The 18,542-nt window shown below is 35.9% G+C and overlaps 1 protein-coding gene across 1 annotated transcript in view; it reads left to right on the top strand.

Annotated features, from left to right (window-relative positions):
* Nucleotides 1-4,421: 4,421 nt before the first annotated feature.
* The window catches only part of LOC136025093 (F-box/WD repeat-containing protein 7-like), a gene marked incomplete in the record, with an annotated part of 48,714 nt that continues 34,593 nt past the window's right edge, over nt 4,422-18,542 (top strand). The window contains 2 exon segments of the mRNA XM_065700816.1: nt 4,422-4,562; nt 18,131-18,249. Coding sequence (XP_065556888.1) covers nt 18,145-18,249 — 105 coding nt within the window.

Raw genomic sequence — 18,542 nt, 5'->3', positions numbered from 1 at the left:
TTAATTTCCTTTCATTTTTGGATTAATTAATGCGTTTATAGTGGTAACCACTTAAATTTTTTTACGTTTCATCTATTCATTGATTGCAAATGTCTCATTTGAATTAATTTATGACTTTATCTTTGCTTTTTAGGTTTAATATGGCTCTTTATCTTTCTTTGTGCTTTTTTTCAACTTAATTCATAAAACGAGTATTGTATGCGGTATTTTTACGTCTTGATTATTTTCCGTTTTTCAAGCAATGTTTCTGTAATTGTCCTTGAACTTCAGTAAAACAACTTCAATACTATTTCAACCTTGTTCTATGGTTTATTGTTAACCCCAGAAAATAAAAACTGTAACTTTTTTTCTGTTTCCTGTAAAGCTTGGATTTTTATATTCACCCCCTTTATCGAGCAGATAAGGCAATACTGAAATTTGTGATTTTAATGTGATTTTCTTGAAGTTATGTCGGATTCACATTGCAATACCATAACATAAATGAAATAGTGTAAGGATTTAAATCGGGTTTGCTGACTACTACTTCCATTTACCACTACTCGCAACATGAGGCAGCCCTGAGACAAATACAATGTAAAGCCGTTTTGATTTGTTTGCAATGCATACTTTAAGGGCAGTGCTTCTACTATCACCAAATTTTAATAGTTAGCTCGACGTTTCCCGAAAGAAAATTAGAATATAAGTCTGGGGAATTCTTGCTGGATCCAATGCAGTTGTATTTTATCAAATTCATTCAAGCAAATAGTGCTGTTAAATCAGACTCAGCCTCTATGAAAATTCCATCCCCTCAGGGGAAACCCCTTCGTCGAAAAATTATCCCTAATAAAACACACAACCCCCCTCCCGAAAAATTTCCGCCGGGCAGTTTCGTCCTTGCTGAAAATCCCCCCCATAAAATATCTTGCGGACGATTCAGACTGAAAAATTTTCCTTAGCATACTTTCAATAAAAAAAAACTTTAATTTCTAATCATTTCTTTGATCACTCTGGAAATCTCCCCTTCATTGAAATTTTTTCCCCGGAATTACGAAACCACTGAAAATTTCCACCGTACAACTCCTCGGAGCATCTACGGATGCAAAATTGAGTTGAAAAAGAGAAAGTAAGACAAAACGAATTTCGCACAAAAACTCTGTCAAATCTCCCCAGTAAAAATTTCCCTTGGAAAGTTCACCCGCAAAATTATCTGTCCTGTGGAAAATTCTCCTTATGGACAACAAATACTATGCGTAAGCAATGGGCAGCTTTTTTAACTTAAAAAGACTTTTTAACTTTGACTTAAGACCTCCTAGGGGCAGGGGGTCATGTTATCTCCAAAGGCATAGTTTTAGACCTTTCTCTATGCTGAACCAAATGGCTATCTTGGCTCTATAAAATTTTGATCACACTATTTTGTGGGGAAAGGGTTGTGGGAGGGGGGCTAGTTTCCCTTTAATATTTTGGTCACTTGAAAAGGGCAATATAACTCTCGATTTCCATCCAAATGAGCCCTCTCGCAATGTTGTAGGACCATCGGTTCGATACGATCATCCCTGAAAAAACTTAACTAAAACAAGTTTTTTAAAGCTGAAAGTAAGGAGCGACATTAAAAATTAAAACAAATAGAGATTACTCCGTATATGAAAGGGGCTGTTCCCTCCTCAATGTCCCGCCCTTTACGCTAAAGTTTGACTCTTTCTCTCAAATTATATTTTTTTAAACAGTAAAAAACTTTAGCGTAAAGGGCGCGGCGTTGAGGAGGGAACAGCCTCTTTCATATATGGAGTGATTTCTGTTCGTTTTAAGTTTTAAATCGATCCTTATATTCAGTTAAAAAAAATCTTTTTTTTATTTTTTTTCTGAACGTTTTTGGATTAATGCATGTTTTGATTTTGGCTTTCCGCACATGAATAATTACAACGAAATTTGCATTTTTTTTTTTTTTTTTTTTTTTTTTTTTGGCTAAATGGCTTTCTCATAGTACTGATCTGACGATTTTGAGACAAAAGGAGTGGGGTTAGAGGCTTAGTTGCCCACCAATTTTTTGTTTACTTAAAAAGGCAACTAGAACTTTTAGTTTTTTTACGAACGTTTTTATTAGTAAAAAATATACTTAACATGCGAATTAACTTACGTAACGAAATTCTATATTAGCTTTTCTATTACATATATGAGGGGGTGTGCCCCCTCGTCAATAACTCGCTCTTTACATTAAACCCTAAATTTGGTCCGAGTTCCTCAAGAATGGCTCCTGAATCACAAAGCCCATAGAACAAATAGTTTTAACTATAAATACTTTAGAGTATACAGTGAGGTATTAGGAGGAGGTGAACCCCTTATATGCGTAATAATTTCTGTTTATTTTCAGTTTTAATGCTGCTCCTTACTTTCAGTTGGAAAACATTTTATATTTATTTTTTATGGTTTTTTTAAACAATGCTTTTTAAATCCTACAGCCCCCTTCATGGAAATTCTCTTCCCCCATGACAAATTCCTCAATGGAAAGATCCCCCTCCCCTCAACCCCTCCCTCCCCCAAACCAAAAAAATCCCATGAAAACGTCTTTACACTTCTCAATAACCATTACTATGTCCAAACACTGGTCAAAGTTTGTAACTTGCAGCCCCTCCCACGGGGACTGTGGGGGAGTAAATCGTCCCCAAAGACATTGTTATTAGGCTTATCGACTATTCTGAATAAAACAGCTATCTCAGAATTTTGATCCTGTGACTTTTGGAAAAAATGAGCGTAGGAGGGGGCGTAGGTACCCTCCAGTTTTTGAACACCTAAATAGGGCACTAGAACTTTTAATATCCGTTAAAATGAGCCTCTCGCGACATTCTAGGACCACTGGGTCGATACGATCACCCCTGGGGAAAAACACAAAACAAAACAAATAAACACGCAACCGTGATCTGTCTTCTGGTAAATAATACAAATAGGAATACAAAATTCCTTATTTTTGTATATAGGTGCTTGAAACTTGCACAGCAGGGTTTTCTGATACGCTAAATCCGATGGTGTGATTTTTGTTAAGATTTTATGTTTCCTCCTATTTTCTAAAATAGGTTAAAGTTTCTCAGGCTCGTAACTTTTGATGGGTAAGACTAAAGTTGATGAAACTTACTTATTTAAAATCAGCATTAAAAAGATATTCTTTTGATGTAACTATTGGTATCAAAATATTGTTTTTAGAAGTTTGGTTACTATTGAGCCGCATCGCTCCTTACTACAATTCGTTACCACGAACTGTTTGAAAAAGAAAAAGAAAAACACCGCATCCGTGATCTTTCTTCTGGCAAATAATGCAAAATTCTACATTTTTGCAGATAGGAGCTTGAAACCTCAACAAGGGAGTTCTCCGATACACTGAATTTGACGGTGTAATTTTCATTAAGATTTATTGACTTTTAAGGGGTATTTTCCCCTTTTTCAAAAATCAGGCTAATCTTCTCGGGCTCAATACTTTTCTGAGTGCCACTAAACATAATGAATCTCGCATATTTGAAATCAACATAATAAGCCAATTTGTTTTTATTTATCTATTGATGTCAAAGTTCAGATATATATATAGTGTCGATTGCCATTGAGCTGCGACGCTCGTTACTTACCTTGTATTTGCACAGAGCATAAATTTCTGGAAAGCCGCAGCGGATTGTGTGTCGTGTAGGAATGCAATCATCTATTGCCACTCATCCTTGCGGTGTTCCACAAGACTCATGTATTGAAAAAATCCAATACATACGGTTCAAACACTTGCGGATTGTGGAAGAAAAGAACATGGTGGCAGTTGAAAGGCTGATTTCAGCTTTTAAATTTCATCAAGTATTTATCATAAGAGATCCTATTTAATTCAAAAGTCTTGGAGGGATATCTCCAGAGAGACGAATTTGTCAGACATGATGCCGTAAACAGAACACTGGATTGTTTCAACAATTAGTTATCCACCAAAGTATATCAAAAGTTCATAATCCACTAAAAATAATTCGGAAGATATTTGTTTTACTTTTCTGTGTTCCCACCCTTTTTTTTACAAATGCAGCTGTTAATTTGGTAATTCTGCTCTACTAGCCCAGCCTAGGCTATGTAGATCTAAACTGTGAATTAAAACTGAGCAACAGTCATGGTGAAGGTACGAAATCCTATGTCAGGACCATGCAGGGCAAATTTGTTTTAAAAAAAAGGAATTTAATGACTCAGATGCAGAGAAAGTGACCAACTGCAAAGATCCTAGTAAATTTGGAATGTATGAACATAATGAGATTGCAAAGAAATACAACTTCTGATGTGAAAAGAGTCAACGATTTCATCGCTGTGACGATGCGGAAAACGCATCGCATTGCGTTTCCCGCAACGCACCCGTCAGTGTGAGCAGTAGGCTACGGTTCGTTACCACGAACAGTTTGAAAATAGCTTTAAGCTAGCGATAGTGATGAGACATCTGTTTGAACAAAGAATTTTAAAAACAAATATTTTGTTGAAGAAACAAAAGGAAAAAATGCTTCTGCATGTGTTTATTTTTTGAAGGAGATTTTACCAGATTCTACAATTTCTTTTTAGAAAAGAATAACAGGCTGTTCAAGGTTACCTTTTTTGGATCTCAAAATTGAATACTCCTTATTTCACATAGGCTAGTCAACTGCTTTTGACCATTATTTATCTGTACATTTGATTTTTCATAGCCTTGGCTAATTACTGAATAGCCCAAGCAAGATATCCTAGGTCTACTGAGCTAAAAAAAATCGACTATAAAACATTTATAAGTACCTCAAATTGCAGTTAGGAGCAATCTATGGATTTCCCCTTGTAGAGCTCCAGACTTGAGTTGTATTCAAAGTTCTTTAGTGACTAGGTGCTGTTCCATGATCAGTAACATCCCAATTAAGCTTATGCTCTCTAGAGGACTGCTTAGCATCCAGGCTTTATTTGAAAACATCAGCAGATTCAGCAGTAGCCTAACTTTCATTAGATAGTTTGTTCCACAAACTGTTGACAAATTATGATGAAAAGAATTGAGTGCAGACTCAAGATATTATAGGCTGCTTGACAAGTTTGAAGTGATGATGACCTCTAGTTCATGAGTTGATACTAACAACAGGGAATAATACTTGGAGAATATTACCCCTCAATAACTTTTAGGCTAAAATGGCATCCCCTCTATTTCTCCTAGCCTATAAACAAGTATAGTGAGATTAAGCTTTGATAGTTTTATAGGGTAAGAAAGCTCTACATGCCAGATTTAACTTAGTGGCATGTCTCTACACATCTCCTAGAACTTATATGTTGTTGTTTTTGAATATAGGGAGGCAAGAGACATTCCAACTTCAAGCTTAGGATACACAAGTCCTTTGTAGGCTATAGAAGACTAATTGCTTTTTTGGGAACAAATAGAAATAGCACACAATAGTCTGCATAGAGTTGATTTACTGCTGATACTAGAAGGAGCATCATTGGTGAAGAATTTTAAATAGAATATTATTAAGAAATGTTAAATAGTATAGGACCCAAGACTTCCCTGAGGAATTTCACTCAAAATATGCACAGGGTAACAAACAGTATCCAATTGAGCAAAATTATGCAAGACTAAAACCCTTGCACCTTGTTACCAAAGAGGAATTGAGAAGAATTATATATATATATACAAGCTGTTGGGGTGGCACTTTGTGCCACCCCAATACCTAGTTGGTGGGGGTGCTTTGTGCCCCCCAAGCCCTCCTGCGCATGTAAGTTATTACACACCATATTAGTTATGCACCATTGTAGTTGTGTCCCTGTGTCCCACCTGTGAATATAGATCGATATATAGTCATGGTGCTGGTCATGAAGATCATTTCTTAGATTTAAATATTAATATTTGTGATAATAATAAATTAAGTTTTAAAATGTATAATAAAACAGATGATTTTGATTTTGAAGTGATTAGTTTCCCATTCCCTGAAAGTAATATACACTCAAATATCACATATTCAGCATTTTTCTCACAGTTACTTTGTTATGCAAGGATTTGTAGTAATTATATTGATTTTAAAAATAGATGTAAAATCTTAAGCCAAAAATTGATATCAAGAGGTTTTTCTGCAAATAAATTAACTTGGCAATTTAAAAAATTTAGTTTTCATTATAACAAACTTTTAAATAAATATCAAAAGAATTATCTAGAAATACTTTAAGAAATTTTCAACTAATTTTGGAGGTTTGAGAAATGTTGTTGCAGCACTATTTATTTTGAATTGTGTTTCTAATTGAGCGGATTTTTTAAAAAATTAGCCACATGGTAAAGATGAATTCTATAATTGTTTAGTTCATTCAGGTTTTTTGCAATGTATTAATGTTTGTGATTTGGTAAAATTTATTATATTTAGTTTACCTATTGTTGCTAAAAAGAGGGATATATTAACAGGATAAGTTTGTTTTAGTGTTACTTGGTTGTTTTACATTTGCTGTTTTTTTTTCTTTCATAGGCATGTTATTTTGGGGGTGATACCTGACATGGGGATGCCATGGATATTCTGTGGTAGCCACAACACTTGGCTGGGTAGAGAATTTAAAGTGGCGAAACCCTATATAGGCCAGTGTATTCTCCTGATGAGCCCTTGTGTTGGATTGTTGCCTCTGAATTATTTGTCTTTATTATTTTTTTCTATTGTTTGGTAAATGACAACTTATACTTATTGATGACATGACTGCCTGTCCATGGATTATTCTTTATGGTTGATTGTGTATGGCTATGCTGTTTGACCTATGTGATTGTATGGATGAGTAGGGTTAAGGCCTCATTCAAGTGCTGGTCTATATTAATCACTAATTTAGGAAAACAGTCTTCCTTTTCTCCTTCTGTCTCTCTCTTTTTTTTTTTTTTTTTTTTTGTGCGTTTGTGCTGTTGCATTGGTGATTTCTCTTTTCATGATATATATTTTTAACTACATAAAACTTGCAAATATACAACATTCTTGGCTGTCCCATTGTCTGTGCATATAAATAGATTGTCAGGTTTACTGACTCTTGAACATGCAACATATAATTGTCCATAGGAAAAACAATCTGTATTCAGATCTATACCTCATTATTCTAATGATTGCCCTTGAGCTTTGTTGATGGTGATTGCTAATCAAACATTCCCTGTGTCCCCATCATCATTTATATATCCCCCTGTGCCCCCGGCATCATCATTGTTGTTGTTTCCCTGTGTCCCGGTGTTCCAGTCTGTAATTTCTCTTTGAGCATTGTGGTTGTCATTTATATTCCCTGTGTCCTGGTGTCCCGGTCGTCATTTGTGTTCTGGTGTTCCGGTCTGTAATTTCTCTTTGAGTTTCCTGGTTGTCATTATGTTCTGGTGTCTAATCAAACATTCCTTGTGTCCCGGTTGCTTTCTCTTTGAGTGTCCTGGTCATCATTTATATTCCTGGTGTCCTGGTTGTCATTTGTGTCCTGATGTCCCGGTCTGTAATTTCGTCAGTCAACAAACATGACATCACTCGACAGACACACAGACAACTTATTTTTATATACATATTTCTATATATTTATATATATTCATATATATATATATATATATATATATATATATATATATATATATATATATATATATATATATATATATATATATATATATATATATATATATATATATATATATACATATATTAATGAATAGCCAAAAATCTAGCTTAAGCATCAATATGGTCATTACTTAAAAAAATTTAAGATCATGCACTTGAAATTATTAGTTTATAGACTTTCCTACAAGAACCACTTTTTAGAAATACCAATTATCCTATTTTGATGTATATATCCTTTCAGTGTTTCAGTTTAAACACATATTAACAGAATGCTGATTTTCTTTTGTTTCTAAAAATGTAGCTTTTATTGCTTGATATTTGTTCAATAAATCACAAATATATTTTTTTGTATTCAATTGCTAGTCAAAACAGCAATCATAGTTTTAATTTATGCTGACAAATTATTGGCGGAAATCTCACAAAGAAGGTGGGGCTCTTGAAACTACATTCAAATTGCATTGTGTTGTAGTGGAATAAGGTGAACCAAAAACATGTCTCTATTTTTCTGGAATGCCAAAGAAAAGTAGTCTTTCTCAAAAAGAGGTTTTTTACCCTAGAGGAAGAAAGAATATGATTACCAGAATCATTAAATAACTGAATATATTGAGATTAAAAATAAAGAAAATCAAGGATCCAGAGCAAGGATTTTTCTTCAAGTTTCACTCCACATAATTTAATTGCAAGGCACTTGTGACAAACTTTGTCAAAAGCTTTAGAAAAGTCAAGCAGAATCATGTCAGCAGGCAATAATTGCTACATGGTTGCCGTTACTAATAGATGTGATTATTAAATTTTAATAAGGTCAGGATTATTGAGAATAACCAGAGCAAGAGTGTTGGAGACTTGACCTCTCCCTGAAACAAGTTGGTCATAGCATAGCCTATCATTAGATTCCTTATTTCATGAAACTAGGATGAAAATGAAAATATCATTTGATACCTTCTCAATGTCTTTTCATAGTTCATTGGTTGCTTCTGGGTTTAATTACATTGTGATCCCTTGGGCTCCAAATAACCCCTTGTAACTAAAAGTTTAAACACATGATTCTAAAAAAATGTCTAGTGAGAAGAAATTGTCATTTGTAGCTGATTCAGAAATAGCAATTACTATTTTACTTAGTCTTAATTGTAAAATGTTATTCTGAAAACAAATTTGCATAAACTTTTAAAAAGAGCTAGAAATCCCTCAAAAATGATATAAGTTTTGATGTAATTACCACTCCTGAATCAGCTATGAAAGGTATTTTTTTCTCACTAACCAGTTTTTTTCAACATGTTTTTAAACTTTTTCTTACTATAGACTGTTTGGAGACTTAAACAAATTTGCAGGAAATTTTTAAAAGAGCTAGATACCCTTCAAAAATATGCTGCTTGGTCTACTTTGGTTCCTTCCATTTTCATATTCTCTCAATTCATTTTCTGAATCTGTTTGTTCTCTATTCCTTCGTTCTGTATCTTTATTATCTCTGACCAACATCATATCAAAATTCAGCTAACAACTGTAATTTCAATCCATATGAGAATACTTCCTTGAATGTCAAACTTCTGGTCTTCTCCTGACAGCTTGTCATGTCTCAATTTGCCAATTATTTTGCAAGCTAATTAGTTGCATGATATATTGATTTGTAAAATTATTATATTCCAACTAGGCTACACCCATTTAGACATTTGTAATATTTAAACTAGTTCCTTTTTTTTCTCTGTGGAATTTTTGTATAGCTACTGCTGTAGGCTAATTAAATTTTCCTTAACTGGCCATGACCTCTGTTATAATGTATAGTACCACTGCTGGTACCACTGTTATATCTGGGACCAACACTGGTACCACTATTTGTTCTCCAAAACCACATCAGCACTGCTAATTGTTTTGTTAGGGTATGGTAATGTGAGCAACAATTAAAAGGGCCAAACTCTTGGCCAAGGGTGCCACAATCTGTGTCACCACTAATATCTCCACCTATCTCTTTGGAGGGTAAACAGACCCTCCCTGTCAATATACTAATGATGGTACCCAAACAATTCTTCAGTTTGGGATTGGGGTCAGTGGCATGACTCTGTAAGCTTAGCCAGAGTTGACCCAGCTCTAAATGGGTACCTGGAGAAATCTAGGGAAGGTAAACAGGAAGGGTGTGCAAAAGCACAGGATGGCTGGCCCCCAACCCCCCATTGCACTTCCTGGCTGAAGGGCCAAGAAACGGAGATCAGCACAGCCAGTACAGACTGTAAAGTCTAATGCTGTATCCTTTACCTTTTTTTTTACTAGTGATGATATTTCCCTGCTGCCTGGATTATAATCTTACATGTTTGTAGAAAATAACTCACTTGTATTTTCCCAAAGGTCACTCCAACAAAACATATATCTATAAACCCTGAAAAAAGACTCTCAAAACAGACTAAAACATAATATTTGGGCACCTAAAAGAATTCTGGCACTTGGGTTGTGGCCCAGTGTAACATGGGCCAATCTAATGTAACAAGTTCCTCACTTGAATTTGCCCTATGCATATATTAAGAACTAATGGCCTGAGCTCTAGCAAGCCTGTGTGATGGCTCATACAGAATTGTAGTCCAGCCAACTTAATCTTCTCTTGCAAAATGGTTGCCATGGTGACAAGAATTTAGTTTGCAACTGAGTATTATATTGTAAGCAAATGTAATTAAGAAGAGGAAAACAGGTCATCTATCTGAAAAAAAGAAAGGAAAGGGGCAGGAAGCCCAAACAATGTGCCATAAATTTCATCATGATACAATAAGCCATTCCAAAAATTTACTGAAATGCCTGTATCTGCAATCATTATGCACAGAGTATGTTTTGAGTTAGTTCAACTTTATCCTCAATGTTTCCTTAGATGTTCATTTCAATATCTTCACCTTTGGCAGTACTTGCTACAGAAGCAGTAGTTTTAGTGGTAGTAGTAGCAGTATTCAGTGTTCGGACTCGCCTATAAATTCCTATATTTTAATGGACTCCTATAAAATGCCTATATTTTGGCTAAAATCCTATTATTTCTATATTTTCAGCTGAAGAGCACTAAGAACATTGCTCATGATTTGCAATTTTCTGTCTTTTGGTGTAGATTGATAAGTAATTACAACTGTTGAGCTTTTTGAACTTAACTAATGCTTTGTGTTGGGCTTAGTAAGCTGCTTCTGCCTGGGCTATGCTGTTGTGTTGACTTAGTAGCCTATGTTTTGTTTTTCGTCATCTTGGGCCTGTCTGAAATGAGCGAAGATCAGTTTATAGGCTAGCAGTCTCTGTTTAATGAGACCGGAGTTCTTGTGACTTATGTGTTTCCTGGCTGAACGCTGGCTGGCTGATGTGAATATGGCCCAGCTATTCAACTAAGATAGTTGCTAATCAAGGGAAGTATAATAGGCATGCACTGGGTAGGCTATATGCTACATTCTGTGGTCAATCTGTCCTTTATCTATCTGGTCTTTATCCCCTTCTAAAGAAAAATGATGTTAATCAGATTCAGACTTTTTATTTCAGATATTGTAAATTTTTACTTTATCTCCCCCCTTGGTATACCAATGGTAAGATAATTCATAAGTTTGATGTCCCTGATAGAAGTGCAAAGTTGGCCCTCCTGCATGGAAGGTTGTTGGAATCAGCTTTTTATTGTTTATTGCCTCATCATCCCGTGGTTTGTCTGTTCGATTAATCTCATTGTAGCATAGTGTTTTTATGGCACTTGGTATTAACCAAGTGACATATAGCAATCACAAATTCTGTCTGTCTGTCGGTCCTGGTTTTACTACTTTAGGCACTTCCAGGTAAGCTAGGACAATGAAATTTGGCAGGCGTATCAGGAACTGGACCAGATTAAATTAGAAATAGTCATGTTCCCATTTTGACCATCTGGGGGGGGGCCTGTTAATTCCAGCATTTGGACTCGCCTATAAATTCCTATATTCTAATGCAATCCTATAAATGCCTATATTTGGCTAAAATCCTATTATTCGTATATTTTCGGCTGAAGAGCACTAAGAACATTGCTCATGATTTGCAATTTTCACTTCTCTTTAAGTATATCAAGATGTGCTTTTCTTTTTGCTTTTGACTCTGTTGTAGACCATGCAGTCTTTTGGTGTAGATTGATAATTAATTATATATGTTGAGCTGATTGAACTTAACTGATGTTTTGTACTGGGCTTAGTGAGCTGCTTCTGCCTGGGCTATGCTGTTGTGTTGACTTAGTAGCCTATGTTTTGTTTTTTGTCATTTTGGGCCTGTTCAAAATGAGCAAAGATCAGTATACAGGCTAGCAGTATCTGCTTAATGAGACTAGAGTTCTTGCAACTTATGCTGCAAACTGTGCTTGAAAAATTATGGTTGCACAGCTGGGTTTGCTCAGGGGTAAACCAACATGTGCGATCTGCAGGACACAAAGCCGTAGTTACTGCTTAACTACATCCACTATAACTTCACCTGAATGTAAAATCTCAAGTTGATGAAACAACAAAGGATAAACAGTTAGTTGGTACAAACATGTTTTGTGCATGTGATGCCGCTTATAAAGCTGAGTTAATATGGGCACTTCAGACAGTACAGAGTTCCATGTCTGCTAACTCTTCAGACCATATTGTTGCAACCTTCCATGCAATGTTCCCTGGTAAGATCTCCAACAAAATACCCCTATGTGTGAATAAACTCGTGTATCTGATCACTGATGCACTGCATCCTTACTGTAAGAAAATGCTTGTGAAGGACATTCAGTCATATCAGGTACTAGAATATGACAAGACAACCAACAACGCTGGTATGAAAAAGTTAAAGATACGTGTTCAATATTGGTCCTCATATGGAAACGAAATCCAGAGCAGACTTTTATGCACAAGTTTTATGGGCCACGCGAAAAGTGATGATCTGTGTAGGAAGATTATGTCAGCCATTGAGCAGAATCAGCTGCCACTTGAAGAACTGATCACACTTGGAAGTGATGGACCAAACGTCAACAAAAGCATTTGGAATAATTTTAATGAGAAAAAAAGAAAGTGACAGGAAAGGGAATGGTGAATATTGGTACTTGAAACATTCATATAATCCATAACACTTTCTTTAAAGGTCTTCAGGTGTTCAGAGAAGAAAGTTCCGACTTTGTTATTCTTGTGCATTCATTTTTTGACAGCTGGCCTTCATGTTGTGAAGACTATTGAAAGTGCCAAAAGAAAGTAAGAGTGCCAGAGAATGCTTTCATATAGCATGTCCTAAGCCACTGGCTGACGATCGGACGTGCCCTAGCACATCCGAAACTTCTGTCCACTCCCAAATTTCTGAAAATTGTGGCTAATATCAGAAGTGCAACAATGAAGGCCCAACTCGAGTTTGTTCTAGCCTCAGCAGAACTGTTCATAAGTTTCACCCAATTGTTCCAGAAAGAAGAGCCTCTCATTCATGTTCTGAACTCAGAGATCAAAAGACTAGTTGTGATGCTTTGCAGACGGGTCTTTACTCCAGATTTCGTGACCGAGATTGAAAATTTCTCACCAGAAATGTTGAACCTTCCTGAAAAATTTGCAGAAAAGCCCATAGTTTCAGAATATGTGGAAGGATCTCTCCGTAAGAAAGCAACACTGAAAGACAAGGCCATTTTCTATGTCAATGTGTGAAAACATTTTATTGCAGGCATTCGCCATATTTTGAACAAATGTCCTCTGGAAAAGATGGTTTTCTAGAGGCTTTGCGCTTTTGGATTCCGATCAACATGAAGTATTCAAGAAACATTGCAGACATAGCGGCTGTGGCACGCAAGATTGCGATTGGAGCAAGCTCAGACGTCGCCCAGGCTGAGTGGCTGCTTTTGCGAACAGAAAATGGACCCCATGAGGACATTACTCGGATCGATCATTTTTGAAATTGATGCCCAAGAAGCAGCAAGATTGATTCCAGGTATTTTATCTGTATCAGTCAATCGTTGGCACAGTATGTGTATCTGAAAAAAAAAGAAGCAGAAACTCGGGAAATGACGAATTTACGTGAACAGGCATCCCACACCATTTACCACTGATCTGATCCCGAAGACTTCCGAATCCTATATTTGGCCTATATTTGGGTTCGGGAAATCCTATATAAATAGGACAGAGCCTATAATTCCAAACAAACCAACCTTTCCGAACCCTGTAATTCAGAAAAAATTAGAAAAATGAAGTATTTTTAACTTACAAACGGTTGATCAGATCTTAATGAAATTTGATGTTTGGAAGGATATCGTGTCTCAGAGCTGTTATTTTAAATCCCGACCGGATCTGGTGACATTGGGGGAGTTTGGAGGGGGAAACCTAAAATCTTGGAAAACACTTAGAGTGGAGGGATTGGGCTTAAACTTGGTGGGAAAAATAAGCACAAGTCCTAGATACATGATTGACATAACCAGAACAGATCCACTCTCTTTGGGGTAGTTGGGAGGGGGAGTGATTCTGAAAAATTAGAAAAAATGAGGTATTTTTAACTTACATACGGGTGATCGGATCTCAATGAAATTTGATATTTAGAATGATATCGTGTCTCAAAGCTCTTATTTTAAATCCCGACCGGATCTGAGGACATTGGGGGGAGTTCGGGGTGACCTAAAATCATGGAAAACGCTTAGATTGGAGGGATTGGGCTGAAACTTGGTGGGAAAATAAGTACAAGTCCTAGATACATGATTGACATAACCAGAACGGGTCCGCTCTCTTTGGGGTAGTTTGGGGGGAGGTTGATTCTGGAAAAATGAGGTATTTTTAACTTACGAATGGGTAATTGGATCTCAATGAAATTTGATATTTAGAAGGATATCGTGTCTAAAAGCTCTTAATTTAAATCCCGACCAGATCTGGTGACATTGGGGGGAATTTGGGGGACCTAAAATCATGGAAAATGCTTAGATTGGAGGGATCGAGATGAAACTTGGTAATTTATGTGACCAGGCATCCTACGCCATCTATCATAGATCTGATCCCGAGGACTTCCGAATCCTATATTTGGGCCCAGGAAATCATATAAAATAGGACAGAGCCTATAATTTGAAACGAACCGACCTGTCCGAACCCTGAGTATTGATGGTAGCTTTAGTAGTAGTAGTAGTATGCAAATATTGTCTTTCTGGTCAGTTGATTATATCCATCATCATTTACTGGAAGTTCGAAATTAATATAACCAGTCATTCCTGAGTTAAGCCCTTTTGACAACCCATATACACATAACATGTTATGATATAGTTCAAAACTCTGCTCGACAATCTCTGAAAGGCTCACCTGAATGTCCTTTTTCTTTGTGGAAAGTAGAGGTCAAACATGCATACCTTTCTCGTTAACATTTACAATATGTACTCAATGAGCAAATTGTCTAACTTACAGCCCTTGCCCTGAGGGCTGGAGGTAGGGGGGTTGGTATCCCCAAAGATATAATTATTGGACCTTTCAATAATGCTGAAGAAAATAGATATATCAAAATGTTGATTGGATATTTGTTTTAGGAAATAATTGGCATGGGGGGGGGTAGTTGCCCTCAAATCACTTTTGACTCCTAAAAACTGCACTATAACCTCCACTTTCCAATCAAGTGAGCCCCATCCAAAGTTTGTATGACCATTCATACCATGAAAACCTTATATGCCCCAAGGTATAACTTAGAACCCTTTCCCCAGTGCTTTGGGGGTATCTATCATCCCTGGAGGCATTTTTGTGTGTTTTTTTGACAAAATAGTGACCAACCATTTTAGACAAAAAGGCTATATCACAATTTCAATCAGATACATTTGGGTAAAAAAGGGTGTTGGGTTTGTTATTTTCAATCACTTGAGACTTTTAAAAGGAACTTGAACTTTCAATTACCAATCAAATAAGCCCCATCCAAAGGTTATATGACCACCTATTCCATTAAAAGCTTATATGCCCTTGGGGCATAACTTAGAACATTTGTCCCCAGGCTCTGTTTTTTTGTTGTTGTTTTTTTCAACCCCAAAGGCCTTGTTATATGATTACATACTTAATCCTCATGCTGGTGTATTTTCGAAAGCATAATCAGCCTTCTTTATGTGGGCATCTGCATCAGACAACAAAATTCTAGCCTGGTCCAGGAGTTGCCCAAGACTATCATTCCACCAACATTTGGATCTTTCTCTTGGATGTTTCCAACCACTACTGGTTGGTTCAAAGTTGTAGAGAATTTGAGCTGGAGTGTTGTCAGGCAGTCTCAAAAGATGCCCAAACCAACAAAGTGTCTGCTCAGCAACCAGGTGTGGGGGCTGGGAAGTCATACTTTGTAGGTGGTCATTACTGACAAAATCTGTCCATTGGATTCCTTCAATTGTCCAAAGCCACTTAGATTGAAGTGTTGAGACAGTGCTGAACAGCTCCAGTTGCAGGCCATGTTTCAGCTCTGTGCAGCAGGATTGAGTAGACTGACTCTCCAAGGATCTTCATTTTATGGCTCGTTTGATCATTGGCTTCTTCTAAACATGGCTCAGTCCAATAAAGACAGCAGAGGCCTTGGCCACGCAGGCAACAACTTCATGGTTGATGTGGCCTCTCCAACAATATAATAGAACCAAGATAAGTGAAATGATCAACTATTTCATTTTGGTTCCTCATGACCAAGTAATTAGAGCTTTCAGCATCAGAATACCATACTGTCAGTGTCACATGCAACAGTCAGCATCAGACTGTCAGTGTTGTCTGCACTACCATAACTTTATCTTCTTCCAGTTAATGGTTAGTCTGGCCCTTAGTCTGGCATGCTTAGAGCCATGAGCAGCAGTGACTTGGAGTTGGTGACTAGTGCTATGTCATCAGCAAAGTCACAATCAGGGTCGACTCTATCCCCAAACTTGAGCCCAAAGCTCAACTTCCATGTTGTGCAAGTCATAACTTGATCTAGAATACATTTAAATAGCTCAGGAGCAACTTTGCTGACTGTGTTTAGCTCTTTTTTTTTAGACTGGCTTTAATTGGCATTATGAACCAATTACTGGTGAAAAAAGATTACAAAAATAATACAAAACCAAAAAATCAGTGATTTTTTCTGTATAGCCAAGGGCTATTTCCAGCCCCATTAAGGAGGGGGTGTAATTGTACTAGGGATTATTACTCCATATCTCCACTTTGTCCCTAACATTATTGTGAGGTTTTTAAGATTCTAGAAAAATTGATTCTATTTTTGGGAAAAAATATTCACTTTGGCCCAGAATCTAAGTCAAATAATAGGAACTGTCAAGGCTTATAATATAAGAAATACAAACTCTTGAGCTAAAATTGATTATTATTTTTTTCAAAGTTAAATACAAGTATGTACCTATGTACAAGCATGTAAATATGGAGTGTGCCAGCTATCAATGGGTAAAAACATGATTTAGCTCTATATAAAGATAGTTTGACTTGCTGTGTTCTAAAATTTAAGATTTATATTCAACTATAAAAAGCAAAGACTTGAGCTTTAGAAGATTTTAACCTCCATTTAAAGAATATCATCACTTAATTGACTGTAGAAATTGTCCCATTCAACTGTAAAAAGCAAATACTGCAGATTTGGAAGATTTTAACATCCATTTCAAGAATATCATCACCTGGTGACAAGTCATCCATCTACCAGCACCTCCCAATAACCTGCTTTTCTTACATGTGTTTGTGACCTAATAAATGGTTGCTAAACTATTACTATAATGCTTTAATTAAGCATAGCTATCATCCATTGATAGAAATCTAGGAATATGTTATATCTTTGACTCTATGAAGATCAAATCCTTAAATTGATTCAGTTGTAATTTAAGGATATGGTAGAATGAAAGAAAGGTAAAATTGCAGAATATGGGCTTTTTGCTGACTTTGAAGGTTAATAAATCATTCATATTGAAAGACAGTTTTTCTATATTACAGAATAAGATGGAATAGTAGCAGATGTGGTTCCAGAATTCTGCTGAATGTTTGCCCTCCACAACAATTAAAAATAACAAAACTAATCATTCATAGCAGTAGGTCAGTTAAATGATTGTTTAACTTTCTAGTAAGTTCAATGTATGCCACTCCCAGAACAACTGCCACTTTGCTTGGAAAGGATCCACAAAGTCATGTAGATCAGTCTTTCCAGAACCAATTTTTCTCAGGGGACAAAGAATATCATTGATTAAGTTGATCACAGTATTTTACTCAGTATATTTAGTAATGTTCTTACTTGGGGATGATTTTTCCTGTATGAGTTTACAAGTATCTTTGTAATCAGGGCTTCCATAGATAAATCTAAGCCATATCTTTTGGATGTGTTGTCATCACATGTCTAACTTTCCTGAAAAGGTTCAAAACTGCATAAAAACACAGTGCACCAGCTCCTCTTCTGCCGTATCATTCATATGAACAAAGCAAAAAAAAACGTCAACATATTTATTAAAGTTGTATCCCTTGTCTATTAAGTAGTCAAATTTCTATAAAACTGCTTCTGATATCCCAAGGTCAAAGTCTAATCAATGATAATGGCACCGCCTTAACACTTTCGCCTTTTTAGAGCTGATAAATTGCTCTAAAAAGCTGTTAAATTCCTATATTAGGTAATCCTTTTTGTGTAAAAAACAGTTGCTTGGATATCTTGTGGTTAATTTACACTTTTTTTTATAGGAGTTTGACATCAGATGGAAAAAACATTGTTGGATTTAAACCATGCATCTTTAGAAGAACTTGCAAAATTATCTGACATTGGAGAGAAGAGAGCTGAAGCTATCATAGAATACCGAAAAGTATGTAGATTGTATGATTATATGGCTATAGAATTCTAAAGACAATTAGGGCCTCAATACAGAGGAAAACTATATTCATTGAAAGTTTTTTTTATTCAGCATTTATTTGAAGTTTTGCTAAGAAGTCCTGTAGAAATTCCCACTAAAACTGCTTTATAGGGTCACTAGTGGTGCATTATTATAATATTTTGTATTGTGTATTTTAGCCCATATATATATATATATATATATATATATACATATATATATATATATATATATACAAATAAAATGAACAAATCGAAAAAAGGCAC

Source organism: Artemia franciscana, chromosome 3, assembly GCF_032884065.1.
Source record: "Artemia franciscana chromosome 3, ASM3288406v1, whole genome shotgun sequence".
Classification (NCBI taxonomy): Eukaryota; Metazoa; Arthropoda; class Branchiopoda; order Anostraca; family Artemiidae; genus Artemia; species Artemia franciscana.
The sequence above is the reverse complement of the archived record's forward strand: the minus strand, read 5'-3'. Positions and strand labels throughout refer to the sequence as shown.